Below are 20,633 nucleotides of genomic sequence, written 5' to 3' on the forward strand. Positions count from 1 at the left end.
AGCTCGGCCACTATTGACAAAGCTGCCAGCTGTGGAGGAGCCCGGTCACCAGGCCCTTGGTCCCCCCCATCCCCCGCCCCTTCCTTCCCCAGGGCGGGCATGAATGGGGCTGAGCCTCAACTGTCTCCCTCCCACTCAGGACAATGCCCTCCACATCCATCTTGTGCCCATCATCAATGCCCCAGGGCAGCTGAACTGAAGAGATGTGGCACGCTGCTCAGGAGACCCCACTGCTTCACTCCTTGCTGGTGGTAAGTACCTGGGCCCCACATCCCCAAAGATGTCCCTTAAGGGGCAGGGTGAGATAAAATAGCCCAGGCCAGGGCTCAGGACACAGGGAAGCTTCTGTGTGGGGCTCTAATGTCCTGTGTCTCCTCCACACACCAGACATTACCGCAGACACACCCAGGATCTAAAGGAAATGTCTGCCCCTTTCCGCCTGTATTCCTGAGATAAGGGACTCCAGGGCCTTCCTGAGGCTTGACCGTTGGCCTGAGTGGCATTGGGTGGCTCCTGGCTGGCATGTGCCCACATGTCCAGCCATGCAGACCCCAGTTCAATTCAGGGCCTACTGGCAGCTCCTGGCCCCTTCCCAGGGGTCTGCTTGGCGTGGCTAGTCTGCTGGAGGCTGCTGGGCACTGGCTGCTGCCAACAGCTCATGGGCATGAGCTTCACTCCGGTGCCTCCTTTGGAGTGTTGGGGCACCATCCTTGCCCTCAGGGGCTCAGACTCAGGGTCCCTTCCAGGCAGACTCTGAGGTACCTTGGGTAAGGCTCCCCTCCCTCTCCCTCCACTCCTTCAGTTCAGCTGTCTTTCTGCCTCTCCTTCTCACTGGGGCTGTCTTCCTCATCAACACTCCCACACTGAGGACCCTTCTGGTGTCAGGCCGCAAAGACCCTGACTGCAGGGGCAGGCCTCCGTCCAGCCCTCCATCCTTTGTTGCCTCTTCCTGCCCCTGGTGACCCTGCACCTTCCCGGATGGCTTGAAGTTTTTCCTTTACCCCTGCTCTGACTACCCTGAGGTGGTCTAACGTCCTCTGTGGTACAGCTCTGGCATGGGGCAGATGGGCCGTGTCTGGCCATGTTTTAGCAGGTGGCTGCCTGGCTTCCTCCATCTTTCCTGGCTCGCTCTCTCCCAGCTAATGAGGGACTCCCTATTCCTATTCCTTGTACCATGGGTATCTCCCCTGGTCATGTGGTGACACTGCTCTTGTCCCTGTGCCAACTCTCTTGTCTGGATGGCTGGTGCAGGGTCACCCTGCTATGTGGCTTCCACCCGTCTTCCTTCTCTCATGCTCCTCCTCTCTTTTCCTCTCCACCCTCTGTCACTCAGAGTCCCTCTGGTCATGCTCTTGTGGCTTCTCAGGATGTGCCCCCAGTCTACAGTGTAGATGAATATAAAGTAGAAGACGAAAGAATTCTTCCCTTGCCTGTGCTCATGTGCACATGCATGCATTTGCCCCTGCCCCCCCCCCCAGTCTTTTTCTCCAGCTCTTGGACTCTTTCTTTGTCCCTCTTTCTGTCCTCTCTCTGACTCCTTTCTCTGTGCCCCCTCTGTCTCTCTTTCTTTCTCCTCTCCCTTCTCTGCCTTTCTATCTCTCTTGTCTCTTTCTGCCTCCTGGCTGCTCCCAGGCTGTGAACCTCTCTCTTCTCTAGTCTCCACCCTGCCTTCCTCGCTGGTCCCATCTCTGCCTCATCTCCTCCTGCCCCTTCTGCCCTGGCTTTTGCTTGTTGGGGAGTGGGGTATCGGGGACTCCCTCCCACCAGCTCTCACATCGCCTTGCTCTCCCCCAGGTTCCTGGAATGGCTGCCTGGCCTTCCTACTACCTCCATCTCCTGCTGCTGCTACTGTCCCCAACACCACTGCCCTTGACAGGGGCCCATCACTTCTCTGCACCCAACACCACCTTCAACCACCTGGCACTGGCACCTGGCCAGGGCTTGCTCTATGTGGGCGCAGTGAACCGCCTCTTCCAGCTCAGCCTAGAACTGCAGCTTGAGGCTGTGGCTGTCACGGGCCCTGTCATCGACAGTCCTGACTGCGTGCCTTTCCGTGACCCGGCTGAGTGTCCGCAGGCCCGGCTTACTGATAATGCCAACCAGCTCTTGTTGGTGAGCAGCAGGGCCCAGGAGTTGGTGGCCTGTGGGCAGGTGAGGCAGGGTGTATGTGAGAAGCGGCGCCTTGGGGATGTCACCGAGGTGCTGTACCAGGCTGAGGACCCTGGTGATGGGCAATTTGTGGCTGCTAACACTCCAGGAGTGGCCACAGTGGGCCTGGTGGTGCCTTTGCCAGGCCGGGATCTTCTGCTGGTGGCTAGAGGCCTGGCAGGCAAACTGTCAGCTGGGGTGCCACCCCTGACAGTACGCCAGCTGGCTGGGCCACAGCCCTTCTCCAGTGAGGGCCTGGGCCGCCTAGTGGTGGGTGACTTTTCTGACTACAACAACAGCTACGTGGGGGCCTTTGCTGACACCCACTCTGCCTACTTCATCTTCCGCCGCCGTGGGGCCCGAGCCCAGGCCGAGTACCGCTCCTACGTGGCCCGCATCTGCCTGGGGGATGCCAACCTTTACTCCTACGTGGAAGTGCCCCTTGCCTGCCGGGGCCAGGGCCTCATTCAGGCTGCCTTCCTCGCCCCGGGCACCTTGTTAGGGGCATTTGCCACAGACTCAAGGGGGGCCCAGGCGGCCTTGTGTGCCTTTCCCCTGGCTGAGCTGGATAGGAGCATGGAGCAGGCCCGGCGACTTTGCTATACGGCAGGTGGTCGAGGACCCAGCGGCATGGAGGAAGCCACCGTGGAGTATGGTGTCACATCCCGCTGTGTCACCCTGCCTGCTGTGAGTGGCCAGGACCTGGCCCCAAATTCTGACAGAATGTCCTGCCTTCTTCCTCTGTACCTTGCTTGCTTGTCTACCAGGCAGCCCTCCTTCCATGACATGGGGCTGGGTGTCTCCAGTGAGAAGCAGCTGGCTGACCTCTTGGCGAGGGGATATCAACAGAGGGAGGGGTGTGGCTCTGTGGGGCAAGCTTGTCATGTCATCGCACTTGGTGACCCAGCCTTCCAGCCCCCCAGCCCTGGTCACTCTGTCCCCAGGTCTCTCCCAGCTCCCCACACTGGCTGCCTGGGCATCATATGCTGAGTGTCTTTCTGGGCCTCTCCTTGGAGCTGATTTCCACTCCTTACTTGTCTAGGACTCCCCTGAGTCATACCCCTGTGGCGATGAGCATACCCCCAGCCCCATTGCTGGCCGCCAGCCCCTGGAGGCGCAGCCTCTACTACAGCTTGGACATCCCATCAGCGCTATAGCAGCCCTCCAGGCAGATGGGCATATGATAGCCTTCCTGGGGGACACCGAAGGCCAGCTACATAAGGTGAGAGCCTGACCAAGGGGGGTGCCCTAGTGCAGCCCACACACTGCCAGACTGGATCCAGCCTTGTGGCCTGTCCGGGAGCCTCTTCTGCCAATGGCTCAGGGAAACCTCCAGAACCCTCCACCTCTGAGTCTTTATGTTCCTGAAATGGAGTCCCTTCTGGGAGGAGAGCATGTACCCCAAACAGTGAACATATGGCCATCTGGAGAGCTGATGGCCCAGCCCTGTCTTTGTGCCCCTGCCCAGGTCTTTCTCAACAGCTCCCAAGGCCAAGTGTATCACTCCCAGCAAGTGGGGCCTCCTGGCTCACCCATCAGCCCAGACCTGCTGGTGGACAGCAATGGTGGCCACCTCTATGTCCTGACTGCCCAACAGGTGAGGGCTGTCCCAAGATCTGGGGCCAGGTCCACATGGCCCATGTCTCCACAACCACCATTTTTCTCCCTCGCTGCTCATCTAGGTTAACAAGGTACCTGTGGCAGCCTGCCCTCAGTTCCCCAATTGCACCAGCTGCCTTCAGGCCCGGGACCCACTATGTGGCTGGTGCATCCTACAGGGCAGGTGAGTGTGGTCATGTGCCCTGGCTTGTACCAACATGTACAAGCAGAGCAGCTCTAGGTGTGCCAAGAGTCCAGCCGTACTTGCTCAAGTACCAACCCCGGCTGTTGCTGAGCTCCTCAACCCTGCCCCATCCCACCAAGCTATGCATCTCCATGGCATTGGCTGCCTGACATTGCCTAATCTATCCACTTCTCACTTCTAGCAGCCCCACCCTGGGTCCAGGCATCTGCCACCACTCCCAGGACCCCTGCCCAGCTGATGGTGTCCCCTGACCCACTTCAAGTCCCCCCCCAGCCAAAGCTCCACATAGCAACCCAGCAGCAGGTCCCTCTCTCACAGTCAAGAGCCAAAGCTTGTCAGGTGTGGTGGTGCACATGCCTCTAATCCCAGCCGCTCAAGAGGCTGAGGCAGGAAGATTGTGAGTTCAAAGCCTGCCTCAGCAAAAGTAAGGCACAAAGCAACTCAGTGAAACCCTGTCTCTAAATTAAAAAAAAGTGGGGGATGTGGCTAAGTGGTTAAGCACTCCTGAGTTCAATCCCCACCCCCCCAAAAAAGCTAAAGCCCACGCCTTGGCTGTGAAACCTCCAAGGTTGGCCCACTCCTCTCAGCACTGTCCCCTCACTACCCCTGCTCACAATGCTCCAGCTGGGCCAGCCTCCCAATCCCCCAGGGAGCCTGAAACCCACACAACGAGATGATGGGCCCCTGCCCGGCAGGTGCACCCGGAAGAGCCAGTGCAGGCGGGCAGCCCAGCAGAACCAGTGGCTATGGAGCTACGAGGAGGACAGTCACTGCCTCCACATCCAGAGCCTGCTGCCAGCCCACCACCCACGCCAGGAGCAGGGCCAGGTAAAGTTCCCACCAACTGCCACTGCCTGTGTGTAGGGGGTGCCCCTGACTGCCTCTCAGCAGCCTCTGTTCCTGCCCTCAACAGTGTATCTTACCTGCTTACCACCGTCCCCTTGCCCAGCTGCATTGCTCTGTTTCCCTCTCATGTGTTCCAGGTCACATTGTCTGTCCCCCGGCTGCCCACCCTGGCTGTGGATGAATATTTCCACTGTGCTTTTGGGGACTATGATAGCTTGGCTCATGTGGAAGGGCCCCATGTGGCCTGTGTCACCCCTCCCCAAGACCAGGTGCCTCTTAACCCTCCAGGCACAGGTAAGGGGGCCCCTGGGTAGGGGACCGGTGGGGACTGAAGGGGGCAGGAGCCATGTGCCCTGCTCTACCACCACTATCCCTCTAGACCACATCACCTTGCCCCTGGCCCTGATGTTTGAAGATGTGGCCGTGGCTGCCACCAACTTCTCCTTCTATGACTGCAGTGCTGTCCAGGCCTTGGAGGTGGCTGCCCCGTGAGTTCCTTGGCCTGGCTCCTGCTGGGTAGGGGTGGCACCCTGAGATGGCACCCAGCCTGAGCAGACCCCTGTCCCTGCAGGTGTCATGCCTGTGTGAGCAGCCTTTGGCGGTGCCACTGGTGCCCCCAGAGCAGCCACTGTGTACACGGGGAACAGTGCCCAGAGGGTGAGAGGACAGTCTACAGTGCCCAGGAGGTGGGTATACCCGACCAGGGCTCCCTTCACATACTCAGCCCCCTGTGACCACCCCTGCGGGCACTGCAAACAGAGGCAGAGCTGCCCAGGGGTGGGCTCCTGCAGCTCTGAAGGGCTGAGGGTTCTTCTTTCCCCAGATGGACATCCAGGGGCATGGACCAGAGGCTTGCCCCCAGGTGGTGGGGCTGGCAGGTCCCCACTTGGTACCTGTGGGCTGGGAGAGCCATTTGGCCCTGCACGTGCAGAACCTTCAGTATTTCCAAGTAAGTTGTCAGGTGGGCAGGGGATGGAGACTATGGGGGGTTTTGACACTGTCCAGGGGGCTGACAGCATGCCCCCCAGGGCCTGTCTGCTGCCTACCACTGCTGGCTGGAGCTGCCTGAAGCATTGCAGAGGCTGCCAGCCTCCCTGGAGGAGACAGCTGCAGACACCGGCCTCATTCACTGCCAGGCCCAGCAGGTGGGTGGCTCCCCCCAGCCTCACCTATTGCTGGGCACCTTCTGCAGCCCTCTTGCCCACCCCCCGGTTTCCCAAGTCCTTCTTCATCCTGTTGTCACTCATGACAGTCTGTTCTGTGCCAGGCCCTGAGCATGTGGCAGGAACATAGTGCTTATAGTCTGTCCCTGAGCACCCTGGGAAAGGCAGGGAACAGGCTCACCCATTCTAGGGAGTACCCTAGGGGAGGTGGGAGGTGGGGTTGCCCCAAGTGGGGGTCAACTCTGACCTTGCACTCCACCCACAGTTCCACCCCTCCATGTCCCAGCGAGAGCTCCCAGTGCCCATCTACGTCACTAGGGGCGAGGTCCAGCGGCTGGACAATGCCCATGCTCTTCATGGTGAGCTCAGGGGTAGCAGGGCAGGAGGGGGCGGGGGATGCAGCACAATAGTGCTACCTCAGCGCATGCCTGGCCTTTCCTAGTGATCCTGTATGACTGTGCTGTGGGCCACCCTGACTGTAGCCACTGCCAGGCAGCCAACGGGAGCCTGGGCTGCCTGTGGTGTGGTGATGGTCAGCCTACCTGTCGTTATGGGCCCCTGTGCCCACCAGGAGCTGTGGAGCTGCTGTGTCCCATGCCCAGCATTTATATGGTGAGCCATTCCCCATCAGGGCCCTTGCTCACCACCCTCCTCCATGACCCAGTCTCTCACTTCTCCCCTGCCCCTCACTGTCCTACCTCCCCTCAATTCAGACTGACTGCCTCAGGCCCCCAATCTAACAGCCGGGCCTAGTCACAGTCCAGCTGGTTGGCTGGGCACCCCTGCTGCAGAGTGAGCTGTGAGTTTGGAGTGCCCCATCTGCCATCCTTCCCTGATATAGATTGAGCCTCTGACTGGCCCCCCAGAGGGTGGCTTGGCCCTCACCATTCTGGGCTCCAACCTGGGTCGGGTCTTTGCTGATGTGCAAGATGCTGTGAGTGTGGCCGGCCAGCCCTGCAGCCCTGACCCCGCTCTCTACCGTACCTCTACCCGGTGAGGCGCCTGGCAGGCAGAAGTGGGTGGGGAGGCCATCCAGGGTAGGCCCTCAGAAACCAGCCACCCAGAGAGAAGGGAGGCTTGCCATCAAGAAATGGGGGTCCTGGGTATGTGTACAAAAGGAAAGCAAGTGGGTGAGGGAAAGTGAGCAGGAGGGGGCTCCAGGAGGTGGCTGGCAGTTGCCCAAGGCTCCACGGGGGGCCCTGAAGCACTACTGGACCTTGCTCATCAGGATTGTGTGTGTGACATCTCCTGCCCCTAATGGCACCACTGGGCCGGTCCAAGTGGCCATTAAGAGTCGGCCACCAGGCATCTCAATCCAGCACTTCACCTACCAGGTCAGTGTCTACCTCAGGGTGGTCTAATGTAGGAGACAGTGGGAAGGGCGGCCAGACAGCTAGGTGGGGACATCAAACTGGATTCAAGGGTCACAAGAAGCACTGCTGTGTGTTCAGAAGGGAAAGTACATGATCTCAGTGGAGAGGAAGCTGGGGACAGTGGCAAGAGAGCAAGGACATGGCCATTGGCAGCTGTCCAGGAGGGCACTGGGCTTCAGGAGCAAGTGTGGTGGGCAGCTGGGCCAGAGTTGGCATAGAGCTATCAGAACTTGTGGGCCTGGCTCCCTGCAGGAGCACAGGACAGAGGAGTGTGGGGACACCATCAGGTGCTAGCCTGAACACTGGGCATCTAGGAGGGCATTTCTGGGTCAGGTATCCCAGAATGCTAACAGTAGGAGGCAGGGGTGGGTCAGGACCAGGAGTTAATGCTTGGCACACAAAGCACCTCGAGAAGGCAATTGGATCTTGAGGTTTAACTCAGGATGCAAGTTAGTCCCAAGGGGAAATACTGATGGTGAAGAGAGACTTGGGGCAGCAGCAGATTGAAGGAAAGCTGGAAAATGAGGAGCTACAGAAGCCAGAACTGTGCTTATGAAAGGAGGGCATGGTTAGCTGTAGCCCCTGACACTTGAGAAACCAAGAATTGGGCCTGTATCACAAAGCCCTAGGACCTCAGGGATGGGCACCAGGTAAGGAAGCACCAGGCCAGACTGCCATGCCTACTGCAGTCTGCTCTGTTCCCCAGGATCCTGTCCTACTGAGCCTGAGTCCCCGGTGGGGCCCTCAAGCAGGGGGCACCCAGCTCACCATCCATGGGCAGCACCTCCAGACAGGAGGCAACATCACCGCCTTTGTGGGTGGCCAACCCTGTCCCATGTAAGTATCTACCCTGCTGCCCACCAGGTCTAGAGGTTGCTTGCCTCCTAGCCCAGGCCTGGCTGCTGCCAAGTGGGGATATGCCCTGTGGGTGTCCCCTCCTATATAGTGGGGGCAGTGGATTCAAGGCCACCATCAAATTCTAAGAGAAGCAGTACTATTTTTGCCTCGGTGGTCTCTGCCCTTGTTATGCGAGGCAAAGTGGGCCTATCACTGGGAGCTGGGTCAGGGCTGGGGATGAAAGGTAACAGTGAGAGCCCAAGATAACAATTCCTCCTGCACTCCCTGCAGCCAGGAGCCGGTGTGTCCTAAGACCATTGTGTGCCGCACCATGCCCCAGGCCACACCAGGAGAAGCAATGGTCCTTGTGGTCTTTGGCCATGCTGAGCGCAAACTACTCAGCAGCCCCTTCCGCTACACTGCCAACCCCCAGCTTGTGGCAGCAGAGCCCAGTGTCAGCTTCCGGGGGTGAGGAGCCTGGCCAGCCCATGGAGCAGCCCATGGACTGAGCCAGAGGGGAGCTGGGGAGCTGGGGCTGTGCAGGGTTACCCACCAACCTCCCACCCCTCTGACTTCCATCTTGGCCCAGGGGCGGGCGGCTGATCCATGTCCGGGGCACAGGCCTGGACGTGGTGTGGCAGCCCCTGCTGTCTGTGTGGCTGGAGGCCGAAGCAGAGGTAAAGGCTTTGGGAGCTCAGCCCCAGGACCTGAACCCAAGGAGGAGCTGTGAAGCCCCTGCTGCAGAACCCCAGACTTGTATCCAGCTTGGGGGAGGCTTGCTACAGGTGAGCCCCTCCACACCAGCTGGTGACAGGGCTGTCCCCAGGCCTGCTTGGAGGCTGGGGGGTAGGGCTAAATAGTATGTCTATAGGAATGAAAAAGGGAACCCTAACTGACCCTCCTGTGTTCCTGGTCCTAACTGCCGTGCAGTGTTCCACCATCTGCTCTGTCAACTCGTCCGGCCTCCTCCTGTGCCGTAGCCCTGCTGTACCAGATGGGGCCCACCCAAAGCGGGTATTCTTCACCCTGGACAATGTGCAGGTGGACTTTGCTAGTGCCAGTGGGGGCCAGAGCTTTCTGTACCAGCCCAACCCCCGCCTGGCCCCGCTCAGCCGTGAGGGACTCGCCCGCCCCTATCGCCTCAAGCCGGGTCACATCCTGGATGTGGAGGTGAGCGTCTCCCAGCTGTGCATTCCCAGGGCGCTCAGGGCCCCCAGTACAAGCAGCCAGCTCAAGTTCCTGGCATGTGTCCCAGGGCGAGGGCCTCAACCTGGGAATCAGCAAAGAGGAGGTACGTGTGCACATTGGCGATGGTGAGTGCCTGGTGAAGACGCTCACGCTCACCCACCTGTACTGTGAGCCACCCCCATACGCCCCTCAGCCCACTAACAGCTCCAGTGCCCTGCCACAGTTTGTGGTGAGTACGCGCCCCAGGCGGGTGGGCTGCAGGCTGCAGACCCGTGGCTCAGGAGCACTGCCCCCACACCCTCAGGTACAGATGGGCAACGTGCGCCTGGCCCTGGGCCCCGTCCAGTATGAAGCGGAGCCCACCATGTCTACCTTCCCTGTGGAGGCCCAGGTGGGCCTGGGCATGGGTGCTGCCGTGCTGATCGCCGCTGTGCTCCTCCTCACCCTCATGTACAGGTGAGGAGGGCTCTCCCCCTGTACAACCCTGCACAAACTTCCCTCTTCATTGCTGGCAAGGATGCCCCGTGGCAGGGCCTGGGTAGATGGCTATCCTAGCCTAGGGCTGTGGTTGACACGTGGCCCTTGGCTGCAGGCACAAGAGCAAGCAGGCCCTGCGGGACTACCAGAAGGTGCTGGTGCAGCTGGAGAACCTGGAGACAGGTGTGGGTGACCAGTGCCGCAAGGAGTTCACAGGTGTGTGGGGGCAGGGAAGGGGGGCAGAGGGCCCACTGGGCCTGAGCCCACATCTTGGTGGCTCCTGGCCTACAGACCTGATGACTGAGATGACAGACCTCAGCAGCGACCTTGAGGCCAGCGGGATCCCCTTCCTGGACTACCACACATTCGCTGAGCGCGCCTTCTTTCCTGGCCATGGTGGCTGCCCACTGCTTCCAGAACTCGAGGGGCTTGAGGAAGAAGGCCGCCGTGCCACTGTTTGCCAGGGCCTCACGCAGCTCTCCAACCTGCTCAACAACAAACTCTTCCTCCTCACAGTGAGGGCCTCGTGGGTGCTTGGGGGCAGGCAGGGAAGAAGGCCTCTATGGGCAAAGAGGTGGGGCTGGGGACAGGCCAGGCCAAGCTGGGAGAGGGGTGTGAGCACAGAAGCGGAGGAATGCATGGGGCTTCCCAGAGTGAACACCAGCTTCCTGCGTAGCTCATCCACACCCTGGAGGAGCAGCCTGACTTCTCCCAGAGGGACCGCTGCCAGGTAGCTTCTCTCCTGTCCCTGGTGCTGCATGGCAAGCTTGAGTACTTGACCGACATCATGAGGACTCTGCTTGGTGACCTGGTGGCTCATTATGTACACAAGAACCCCAAGCTCATGCTACGCAGGTTGGTCTTGACCTGGGCATAGTGGCAGGGACAGGGGCTCACTAGTGATCTGTCCCCACCCTGGGCAGGCTCTGCCCAGGGGTGGTGGAGCCAGGAGGGATTTAAAAGAGGAGTTGAAGGACATTCTCATAGGAGACCTGGGGCTTTCTCCCCACAGGACAGAGACCATGGTGGAGAAGCTGCTCACCAACTGGCTGTCCATCTGTCTCTATACCTTCCTGAGGGTGAGGGTCACTGTGCAGCCTGCCCCCAGCCTTGATGGCACTCTCCTGCCCCCCAGCTCTTGGGGGATGCTGCCTTCCTATAGCCTCTCTGACCAGTGCCCAACTTTCCCCAGGGGCCTTGTACAGGACTTAGGATGGGCCATCAAATGAGGGTCATGAGAGCTATCTCCCTGTCCTGTGGGCCTACTGTGAGGCCCAGCCAGAGGGAGTTCTGGAAAGGGGAAGATTCAAACCCCTTCCAGGGCCAGATTAGAGGCAGAGGCGAAAAGGGCTGGGGTTCCCAGTGCAGCGGCCTGTCCATCTATCCTTGTTCTGATGTGCTGATGGCCCCTTTCATTCCTGCTATGCCCTCTGCTGGGCATCACTGAGCATCCTGGCCCTGTGGCCAATGCTGGTCCACCTTGATGGTTGCAGGAAGTGGCTGGTGAGCCACTGTACATGCTCTTCCGCGCCATCCAGTACCAGGTGGACAAGGGCCCTGTGGATGCTGTGACAGGCAAGGCAAAACGGACCCTGAATGACAGCCACCTGTTGCGGGAGGATGTGGAATTCCGGCCCTTGACACTGATGGTGCTTGTGGACCCTGGGGCTGGCGCGGCAGTAGGGAGCAGCGAGATGCAGCGTTTGCCAGCCCGGGTGCTTGACACAGACACCATCACCCAAGTCAAGGAGAAGGTGTTGGACCAAGTCTACAAAGGCACCCCCTTTTCCCAGAGGCCCTCAGTGCATGCCCTAGACCTTGGTGAGAAAGACAGCCCCACCTCCCCCATCCCTACTGCCTCCACCACATGTAGCCACTCAGCTCTGCCTTACTACAGATGGGAAACATGCTGTGGGCTGATGGGCTTCCCTGGGTCTCCCCAGAGTGGCGCTCAGGCCTGGCTGGTCACCTAACCCTGTCAGACGAGGACTTGACCTCAGTGACTCAGAACCACTGGAAGAGACTCAATACTCTGCAGCACTACAAGGTGCTGGGTGGGCAGGGACAGGGCAAGTTGGTTGGGAGTAGGGGACAGGTCCCTGCCTTAGGAATCAGATGGCAGTAAAGGGACCAAACTCTGCTTCCCTGTTCCCCACCAGGTCCCAGATGGAGCAACAGTGGGGCTCATCCCTCAGCTGCACAATGGTGGCACTGTTTCCCAGAGCCTGGCTCAGAATTGCCCCTCAGGAGAAGGTGAGTTCCTCAGGCCCAGACACACCTATCTGCCCCAGAAGCACCAGGGGACTGGAGTCCACACTAGGCTAGGTTCACAGAGCCCAAAGCTGGGCAGGAAGGAGTCCTGGTTGTGTCAGCTCCCTTGCCTGGGTTGCCTGCCCCACCTGCTCAGCAGGCAAGCCAGAACTGGAGGTTGAGCCAAAGCCTGGAGGTTCTAGAGCCATGAGGTGTCAGGCTGAGCAGGGAGCACGGGGCACCTCCCAGGCCACTAGTGCAGGATGGGGGAAGGGGCATGGGACTGAGGTCAGGTTCCCATGCGCTTAGACATTCCCATGCTGGAGGATGGTGACGATGGCGGGGTGCGCCTCTGGCACCTAGTGAAGGCCACTGAGGAGCCAGAAGGGGCCAAGGCACGGCGTAGCAGCCTCCGGGAACGGGAACGGGAACGGGCCAGGGCCAAGGCCATCCCAGAAATCTATCTCACCCGCCTGCTGTCCATGAAGGTTAGTGTAGCCAGGGGAGCCAAGCCATAGGGGAGGCTTGGGAGCAGGAATGGTCCTAGAAAGGCAGAAGGGCCCTCTTGTCCTGCTTACAGGGTACATTGCAGAAGTTTGTGGATGACACCTTCCAAGCCATTCTCAGTGTGAACCGGCCTGTGCCCATTGCTGTCAAGTACCTGTTTGACTTCCTGGATGAGCTGGCAGAAAAGCATGGCATTGAGGACCCAGAGACCCTGCACATCTGGAAGACAAACAGGTGCCTTTCCTGTCGACCCCCTACTTATTGCTACTGATCCATTGAATCCCAGAGGAACAAGGACATTCCCAGAACAGGACAGCAGGTTCAAGACAGGAACCCAGCCTGATTTTCAACAACCCCTCACCCCCCAGCATGGACTCACAGGAAGGTCACCTGGGCCATGAGGACAGCTCCTAGAGAAGAGCAAGGCTGGGGTCCCTGGTTGCCTGCATGGATGGCTCCAGTGACATCTGCATGGAAAGGGTGGGCTGCAGTGCATGGAGGAGGAGGCCACAGTGACCCGGTCTCATCCCCACACCTGGCCTGTGTCCCCAGCCTCCTGCTGCGGTTCTGGGTGAATGCCTTGAAGAACCCACAACTGCTCTTTGACGTGCGGGTGTCGGACAACGTGGATGCCATCCTGGCCGTCATTGCACAGACTTTCATCGACTCCTGTACCCTCTCGGAGCATAAAGTGGGCCGGGTGAGGTTGCAGTAGCCAGCGCCAGCTGGCAGGGACTGGAGAGGAAAACCCTGTGGGGGAAGCCACAGTGCCCTGTGCAGAGACTGAGCCGGGTGGAATGGAGCAGTGAGCCCTGTCCAGAGGCAGGGGTGCTGGTGGGTCCCCACGCCTGCTCACTCCTAGCCCTTCCTCTGTCTTGAAAAGGATTCCCCAGTGAACAAACTGCTCTATGCCCGGGAGATCCCTCGCTATAAGCAGATGGTGGAGAAGTAAGTGTCGAAGTCGTTACGGCTGGGGGGAGGCACTGGAGGGTGCCCGCCCCTAACTCTGTGCGCTTCACCAGATACTACGCAGACATTCGCCAGAGCCCTCCGGTGAGCTACCAGGAGATGAACTCTGCTCTGGCTGAGCTTTCTGGGGTGAGGCATGGCCCAGGGGCACTGCCCTCCATATCTTGGGGGATTCATTGGCAGAGCAAGGGGAGAGCCTTGGGGCTTGAGACCAGGGCTGAGGCCTCACTGCCCGCTACATGCTGTCCCCAGAACTACACCTCTGTTTCCCACTGTCTCAAGGCTCTGCAGGAACTCTACAACCACATCCACAGGTATTATGACCAGGTGAGGCCCAGAACACTATGGAGGGGAGGAGGCAGGTACCTGGAATGAAGTGAAGCCAAGACAGAGGCTCACAGAATGTCCCTGGGGGTGGCTTAATCCAGGCAGAGGGAAGGAAGGGGTGCCAGCCTTGGCTGGAAGGGCCCAGGTTGAGTCATGGGCTTGACTTTCCTCTGGATTTCCCGGGAGGCCCCAGCAGTGTTTCCTGAACTCCTAGGCAGTTCCAAGTCAATGATCACAGGGGTGGGGCCTCAGGTGGATACCCTCCTCTGCCCTGGCAGATCATCAGTGCCTTGGAGGAGGACCCCGTGGGCCAGAAGATGCAGCTAGCCTGCCGCCTGCAGCAGGTTGCTGCCCTGGTGGAAAACAAAGTGACTGACCTGTGAGCTTAGAGAACACATCACCACAGTACCTTATGGTCCCTGAACCGAGCCATTGACTGAGGAGGGCCCGCAGAACTTGGGTGGTGTTGAGTGCCCACTGCCTCACCACAGGGCTTATTTCTAATTTATAGCAATCCCTACCCCTTCTCCAACTGTATTTATTTGCTTACTGGAGAATCTGGAAATAAAACAGAAATATGTCTTTAAAAAAAAAAGTCCAATCCCCAGCAGTGGCTGCAAGAGTCAACTTCATGCTCCTTGGGCTGGTACCCCCATGGCCTCATAGCTGTGAGTGCTACCCAAGGGGAAAGAAGTTATTAGGCCTTCCAGGAGGGCTCTGCCCTCCCCATTCCCTTCCTAACCTCCCCAGGGCCCACAAGAAAGCTGCCCCCTCCATCTATGCCTGTCTTGCCCATATCAGTTCTTTCCTGACAGGACACTGGACCAAGCGTCTCTCATCTCAGAATAAGCACTGTCACTGCCCAGCCCCCTCCATTTCATTTGCGGACAGCCCCAGCAGTCCCAAACTTGCCTCCTACCTACAGTCTAGCCCTTCTATTCTTTTCTAGAAGCATCCAGTGCGTTTTCTAAAAGCAAAAGTGCTTGTCAGCCTCACTGGAACCCTACACTGGCACCCACAGATTCCAGGCAGGGCCCCTCAGCCACCAAAGCCTCTCATTCCCCCAGCTCCTAGCCATGCTAAAGCATGGCCAGCATGTGGAGGTCTCCAGCACATTCTGTCTGCCCCTGGGCAGTGGCTGTGGGCTATTTGTTCCCCAAGGTAGACAGGTCAGTGCTGGCCCACAGTGGGCACCTGACAAATGTTGGCAGAAACAGGAAAGCCAGGTAGCCAGCCCTGGAACTGGAAGGGAGGTCATGCAGTCCACAGTGGTACGATTCTGGAGGAGGAATGAGTCACTCTCAGGTCCCGCCCCTGACTCCCTTGGTCAGGGGGACCCCAGAGACACAACACTCAGGGGAGATCTGGGTTCCCACTGTATTAGGGGCCTATAAAAAACTGGAAACAGGACTAGGAGTGGGCAGAGAATGGGTTCCCAGTAGGATTGGGAGAGGTCACCTCCAGGACTCCCAGAATGCTCCAAAAGTTCCGAAAGCACTGCTGGTGGCCTGCAGTATGAAGGGGTGGAGCTCAGCCTGAGGACCTGGTCACCGTGTCAACTACATCCTTTCATGGGAGGCCCCCAGCAGCCAGCCCTGGAGTGCAGGCGCCTTGGCCTGGGCTCTGGATTGCTTTGTCTTCATGTAAAGGCCCCCCTCAGCTGGTCCTGGGGCATGGGGACTTGGCTTAGGGACTGAGTCTCTATGTGTACCTGGCACAGCGGCCCCCTTTTCCCCTGGGGCATGGGTGAAGCAGGGGGCCTCAGCCTGGGGACCGGGCTCTCCAGGCCACCGTCAGCCGCGCCGCCCCCTTCCTGCACCGCATACCTTGCCCACAGCTGAGCAGCTGGGAGGCTATTTATAAAGGCGAGTGAGATCAGCAGCCGAGGTTATAAATGCACAGGCCAGAGCCAGGCCCCACAGGAGCAGCCACCCAGGGCACCAGAGCCACGGGCCACAAGGCCGGGATGAGCGCCAGCGCGGGTGGCAGCGGCGGCGGAGGCGACAGTGGCGGCAGCAGCAGCAGGTAAGGCTTAGCCTAGCCGTCCAGGGTCCCTGGCTCCTCAAGCACTCACTGCCCGCCCATTCCACCCGCAGCTCACAAGCCTCCTGTGGGCCTGAGTCCTCAGGCTCTGAACTAGCCCCAGCTACACCAGCACCTCCAATGCTTCAGGGGCTCCTGGGCTCTGATGACGAGGAACAGGAAGACCCCAAGGACTATTGCAAGGGTGAGGCCGATCTTGGGTACATGTGGCCAGATTGCCAATGAGGGAGCTCAGGTCAACCTGGAAGGAAAAGGGTGCCTGAAGGCTGGGCTCACGTGTGCTGGGTGGTTGGTAGGGATGGCTGTCCTGGGGAACAGGAAGGGAGACACCCCCACGATGATCTACTGGCTCTCTTTGGCAGGTGGCTACTACCCAGTGAAGATCGGTGACCTGTTCAATGGGCGGTACCACGTGGTGCGAAAACTGGGCTGGGGCCACTTCTCTACCGTCTGGCTCTGCTGGGACATCCAGTGAGTGGCCCCTCCGTCCCCAGGACCCGGTACTTGCTGGGATCCTGTTTTGGGCTTGGTTGAGGCCACCACTATGGCCGGCAGCTGACAAGGGTCTTGGTATTGCAGGCGCAAGCGCTTCGTAGCCCTGAAAGTAGTGAAGAGTGCTGGGCACTACACTGAGACAGCTGTGGATGAGATCAAGCTCCTGAAATGTGTGAGGCACCTCCCTACCGCTCTGGCTTCCTGGGAACTGCCTTGGGCCTGGCAATGTGGGTGCAAGGCCTGCTGGGGCTCTGCTGAGTGGGACAGGACAACAAGAGGCACAGGCTCCAGCTGGCTCTGCAGTAGGAGAACCTTGAAGATCACACGGGGTGAAGGGGTTGTCTTTTCTTCCTTCCAGTGGGACCCAGCTAGGGCATAAAGTGGGGCCAGACACTATCCCTGTACTTCCATCCAGGGACTGCCAAGGGGAGCAGCTGGTGAGGGGTGGGTTGAAGGCATCTATGGCCCCTTGGTTTTTGTTCCAGGTCCGGGACAGTGACCCCAGTGACCCCAAAAGAGAGACCATCGTTCAGCTCATTGATGACTTCAGGATCTCGGGGGTGAATGGAGTTCGTATCCTTTGTAGGATGAGCAGAGCAGCAAAGGGCCAGCTTCTGCCTTCCTAACTACCAGGGCCTCAGTTGCTCATCTGCGCCAAAGGGCTTTATTTCTCCCAGGAACACTACAAAATAGTCCCACCCCTTTGGGCATTTGTATTGCTATGGGGGGCACGAGAGTGGGTAACCAGCTTGCTGATGATCTGTGGATGTTGAATTACCCCCAAATAGCTGGGGTTACCCAAAAAGGCCTAACTCTGCATAGGAGTAGGGTTAGCCTGAGGACTGCATATCTGCTCCTCCAGTGCCATCTCTAGGATGACCATAAAACATACCATCCCACTGGCACACTTCTGATGGTGACAGGGACACTGTAAATAATAACACCAAGACAGGGGTGGCCACCAAGACTGCTCATGGCAAGCCCTGCCTCCTCCACCTCTGTGGAGCTTGAGCTTTTTGCTCTCCCCTCTCAGCTGAGGGTGGGCAAGGCGTGTGCCCCAGCTGTGTGCTCGCTGGCCATCCTTCACTCCAGTGCCCAGATGTGTGCATGGTGCTGGAGGTCCTGGGCCACCAGCTCCTCAAATGGATCATCAAGTCCAACTACCAGGGTCTGCCTGTGCCCTGTGTGAAGAGCATTCTGAGGCAGGTGAGTGCTATCCCCCCAGCTGCCTGGCCTAGCCTGGGAGGGGATGCTGGAGTTCAGATGTGGCTCTTCCCAGGTGCTGCATGGCTTAGACTACCTCCACACCAAATGTAAGATCATCCACACGGACATCAAGCCTGAAAACATCCTGCTGTGTGTGGGTGATGCCTACATCAGGCGCCTGGCAGCAGAGGCCACAGAGTGGCAGCAGTCAGGGGCCCCACCCCCATCCCGCTCCACAGGTATCACAAGCATGTGCAGGGCCGGGTCCAGGCCTCTAGGCACTCAGTCCCTGACTGAATCTCCACTTATTTTTCTCCTTCCACCCCACCTGCATCCCCAGTCAGCACTGCCCCCCAGGAGGTCTTGGTAAGTTGGGGCACTCCTCTCTACCTGTGCCCTCTCCCCATCCATGTCAGGGGAGGCCATCTCCTCAGAGCCGGCCAAAAACATTGGGTGGCCCAGGTACCAGTGATACACAGGGCGGGTCATGTACTCCAAACTGCCTTTTGTGGCCACTGGGCCCAACACTGCCTCAGTGGAAAGATGCTGCATCTTCCTCTGTTGGCTACTTCAGGCCACCCTTGCTGGGCCTGGAAGGGGAGAGAGAACAGTCTAGGGGCAGGCCCATGATGTCCACTCCAACCTACAGAGCTTTAGGGAATAAGTGCAGGGACAGGAGGGGAGGTGAGGAGATGGGTGAGAGGTGAGGTCAAGGGGTGAGCAGAGGGTAGTGGCACCATATTCTGCCATCCAGAGGACTCCTGGGTTCTGGGCTGGACAGGGAAGCTTCCACTGTCAGACTGGCTGGGGGATGGGAACCCTGGGGGTGACCCTGACTCTGGCGGCAGACTGGTAAGCTGTCCAAAAATAAGAGGAAGAAGATGAGGCGCAAGCGGAAACAGCAGAAGCGGCTGCTGGAGGAGCGGCTGCGAGACCTGCAGAGGCTGGAGGCCATGGAGGCTGCAGCCCAGGCTGAAGGTGAGTAGCCTGGAGAGGGCACTGGATTGCCAAGTGTGTGCACAGGCCATGGGCTGTCTGCTCATGAGAACCTCTGCCCCATCTCCCCAGATTCTGGATCGAGACTAGAGGGGGGCAGCGGCTCTACCTCTTCCTCAGGCTGCCATCCTGGAGGCACCAGGGCTGGCCCCTCCCCAGCCTCCATCTCCCCTGCCCCTGGGGGTGACCGCAGTCTCAGCCCCAGCTCGCAGACCTCTGGCTTCTCAGGCTCCCTGTTCTCGCCGGCCTCCTGTTCCATCCTTTCAGGCTCGTCCAATCAGCGTGAAACAGGGGGACTCCTGTCACCCAGCAGTAAGTGTGGGGAACAGGAGGCAGTGGGCAGGCAGGGACAGGAGGAGCTGAGCCATTCAACTCCTCTCTCCCTTTTCATTCCCAGCACCATTTGGTGCCTCAAACCTCCTGGTGAACCCCTTGGAGCCCCAAAATGCAGACAAGATCAAGATCAAGATTGCAGATCTGGGCAACGCCTGCTGGGTGGTATGAGCACCTTGGGGAGGCAGGCTGTTCTTGGGGAGCCCTAACTGGGCCTGTGGGGCACAGGGCCCATTGGTATAGTCATGGGCTCACATAGCAGTACCCTCAAACAGAGCTGAGGGCTACTTCCTGCTGCTGGCCCCAACCAGCAGGGTCCTGCGCAGTCAGCAGAACTGGGCCCATGGCAAGAGGTCACTGGGAAGGGATCCAGCCTCAGCCCACCAGGAGGGGATGAAAAAATATATATATGTGTGTATGTGTGTGTGTGCACGCATGTATATACACACACACATATATATATATACATACATATTCCGGCGTACCTGGGGACCCTAAGGATCAGAGTAGGCTCCACAGAATTCCTGGGTGCATGAACCAGAGGCAGGACTGGGGGTTATGGGGCAGGCCATCCTGGGCCCCAGCTCCTGTCCCCAGGGATCCCCTTGCCTCCAGCACAAGCACTTCACTGAGGACATCCAAACTCGGCAGTACCGGGCTGTGGAGGTACTAATCGGTGCTGAGTATGGGCCCCCGGCAGACATCTGGAGCACAGCATGCATGGTAGGCTGACTGGGCTGCCCTCACGCCCAGGGCCAGTCTACCTGCCAGCAGCTTCACCTTCCCCATTCATTCCAGGCCTTCGAGCTGGCCACTGGTGACTACCTGTTTGAGCCTCACTCAGGAGAAGACTACAGTCGTGATGAGGGTAGGGGAGGCAGGCTCTGGGCTCAGCCTTCGGGCCTTGGGGCCTCCTGCCCACCTGCCTACTAGCCATCTTCCTCTCTGCCCACAGACCACATTGCTCACATCGTGGAGCTTCTGGGTGACATCCCCCCAGCCTTTGCTCTGTCAGGCCGTTACTCTCGAGAGTTCTTCAACCGAAGAGGTGGGGACCAAGTGGGCTCAGGCCACCTGGCTGGGGAAAGGGTGGAACATGGACCCTGGGTTCTTTCATAGAAGGAACACTGGTTCCCAGAAAGCCAGAGACTTTCCTAGCAGAGTCCAAGTGCCAGCTGGCCTGGGGATGCATCCTAATGCTGCCTGGTCCCCCAGGAGAGCTGCGGCACATCCACAACCTCAAGCACTGGGGTCTGTATGAGGTGCTCATGGAGAAGTATGAGTGGCCCCTGGAACAGGCAACACAGTTCAGCGCCTTCCTGCTGCCCATGATGGAGTACATCCCTGAAAAGCGGGCCAGCGCCGCCGACTGCCTCCAGCATCCCTGGCTCAACCCCTAGGTCCTACTGTAGCTGTAGGCAACAGGGGTTGGGCCTGGCTCTGCCCCTAGCTCTCAGTGCCTTAAGGGAAAGTGGGTTGACTCTCACCACCCTGTAGGAGCTACCCTCTCCTACCCTGCTGAATGCCAGCTTTTTTACCCACCCATGGCAGGAGAGAGAAATGCTGGGGCCAGGCCCATGTCTCAGAACTTCTCTGCCCACAATTCTCCTGGAAGATCCTCTGGTGGGAAAGTATGTGTTTCTTTCTTAATAAAGCGTGAACAGAAATACC

The 20,633-nt window shown here is 59.0% G+C and overlaps 2 protein-coding genes across 4 annotated transcripts; both read left to right on the forward strand.

Annotated features, from left to right (window-relative positions):
- Window positions 1–203: 203 nt before the first annotated feature.
- Window positions 204–14,272, forward strand: Plxnb3 (plexin B3). Its single transcript, XM_077106753.1, has 35 exons — window positions 204–248; window positions 1,795–2,835; window positions 3,191–3,370; window positions 3,617–3,745; window positions 3,831–3,931; window positions 4,648–4,780; window positions 4,936–5,092; window positions 5,178–5,286; window positions 5,370–5,484; window positions 5,622–5,747; window positions 5,827–5,943; window positions 6,227–6,320; window positions 6,404–6,573; window positions 6,803–6,954; window positions 7,190–7,295; window positions 8,041–8,171; window positions 8,463–8,639; window positions 8,761–8,956; window positions 9,102–9,341; window positions 9,427–9,588; window positions 9,664–9,815; window positions 9,952–10,052; window positions 10,128–10,351; window positions 10,513–10,691; window positions 10,849–10,915; window positions 11,330–11,657; window positions 11,780–11,883; window positions 11,996–12,089; window positions 12,396–12,574; window positions 12,667–12,827; window positions 13,146–13,293; window positions 13,477–13,541; window positions 13,616–13,691; window positions 13,815–13,889; window positions 14,168–14,272. Exons 1-35 carry the CDS (start codon window positions 204–206, stop codon window positions 14,270–14,272), a joined length of 5,739 nt encoding a protein of 1,912 aa, XP_076962868.1.
- Window positions 14,273–15,822: 1,550 nt separating this feature from the next.
- Window positions 15,823–20,613, forward strand: Srpk3 (SRSF protein kinase 3). Of its 3 annotated transcripts, none has more exons than XM_077106282.1 (15): window positions 15,823–15,914; window positions 15,986–16,116; window positions 16,295–16,403; window positions 16,512–16,599; window positions 16,913–17,000; window positions 17,527–17,633; window positions 17,707–17,872; window positions 17,974–17,999; window positions 18,482–18,611; window positions 18,702–18,941; window positions 19,027–19,127; window positions 19,578–19,685; window positions 19,761–19,830; window positions 19,918–20,010; window positions 20,178–20,613. In XM_077106282.1, exons 1-15 carry the CDS (start codon window positions 15,856–15,858, stop codon window positions 20,360–20,362), a joined length of 1,701 nt encoding a protein of 566 aa, XP_076962397.1. In that variant the 5' UTR covers window positions 15,823–15,855; the 3' UTR covers window positions 20,363–20,613. The 3 variants fall into 3 exon arrangements, with proteins under 3 accessions (XP_076962397.1, XP_076962398.1, XP_076962399.1); XM_077106284.1 differs by having other exon boundaries at window positions 15,829–15,914; window positions 15,994–16,116; XM_077106283.1 differs by lacking the exon at window positions 19,578–19,685.
- The last annotated feature ends 20 nt before the right edge of the window (window positions 20,614–20,633 follow it).

This window comes from Callospermophilus lateralis, chromosome X, assembly GCF_048772815.1.
Source record: "Callospermophilus lateralis isolate mCalLat2 chromosome X, mCalLat2.hap1, whole genome shotgun sequence".
Lineage (NCBI taxonomy): Eukaryota > Metazoa > Chordata > Mammalia > Rodentia > Sciuridae > Callospermophilus > Callospermophilus lateralis.

Coding starts and splice junctions, on each gene's coding strand:
- Srpk3 (XM_077106282.1), top strand. CDS start 15,856: ATGAGCGCCAGCGCGGGTGGCAGCGGCGGCGGAGGCGACAGTGGCGGC. Junction 16,404..16,511: donor TGGCTCTGCTGGGACATCCA/GTGAGTGGCCCC, acceptor TTGGTATTGCAG/GCGCAAGCGCTTCGTAGCCC. Junction 17,001..17,526: donor CTCGGGGGTGAATGGAGTTC/GTATCCTTTGTA, acceptor TCCAGTGCCCAG/ATGTGTGCATGGTGCTGGAG.
- Plxnb3 (XM_077106753.1), top strand. CDS start 204: ATGTGGCACGCTGCTCAGGAGACCCCACTGCTTCACTCCTTGCTG. Junction 3,371..3,616: donor CCGAAGGCCAGCTACATAAG/GTGAGAGCCTGA, acceptor GCCCCTGCCCAG/GTCTTTCTCAACAGCTCCCA. Junction 5,944..6,226: donor TTCACTGCCAGGCCCAGCAG/GTGGGTGGCTCC, acceptor CTCCACCCACAG/TTCCACCCCTCCATGTCCCA.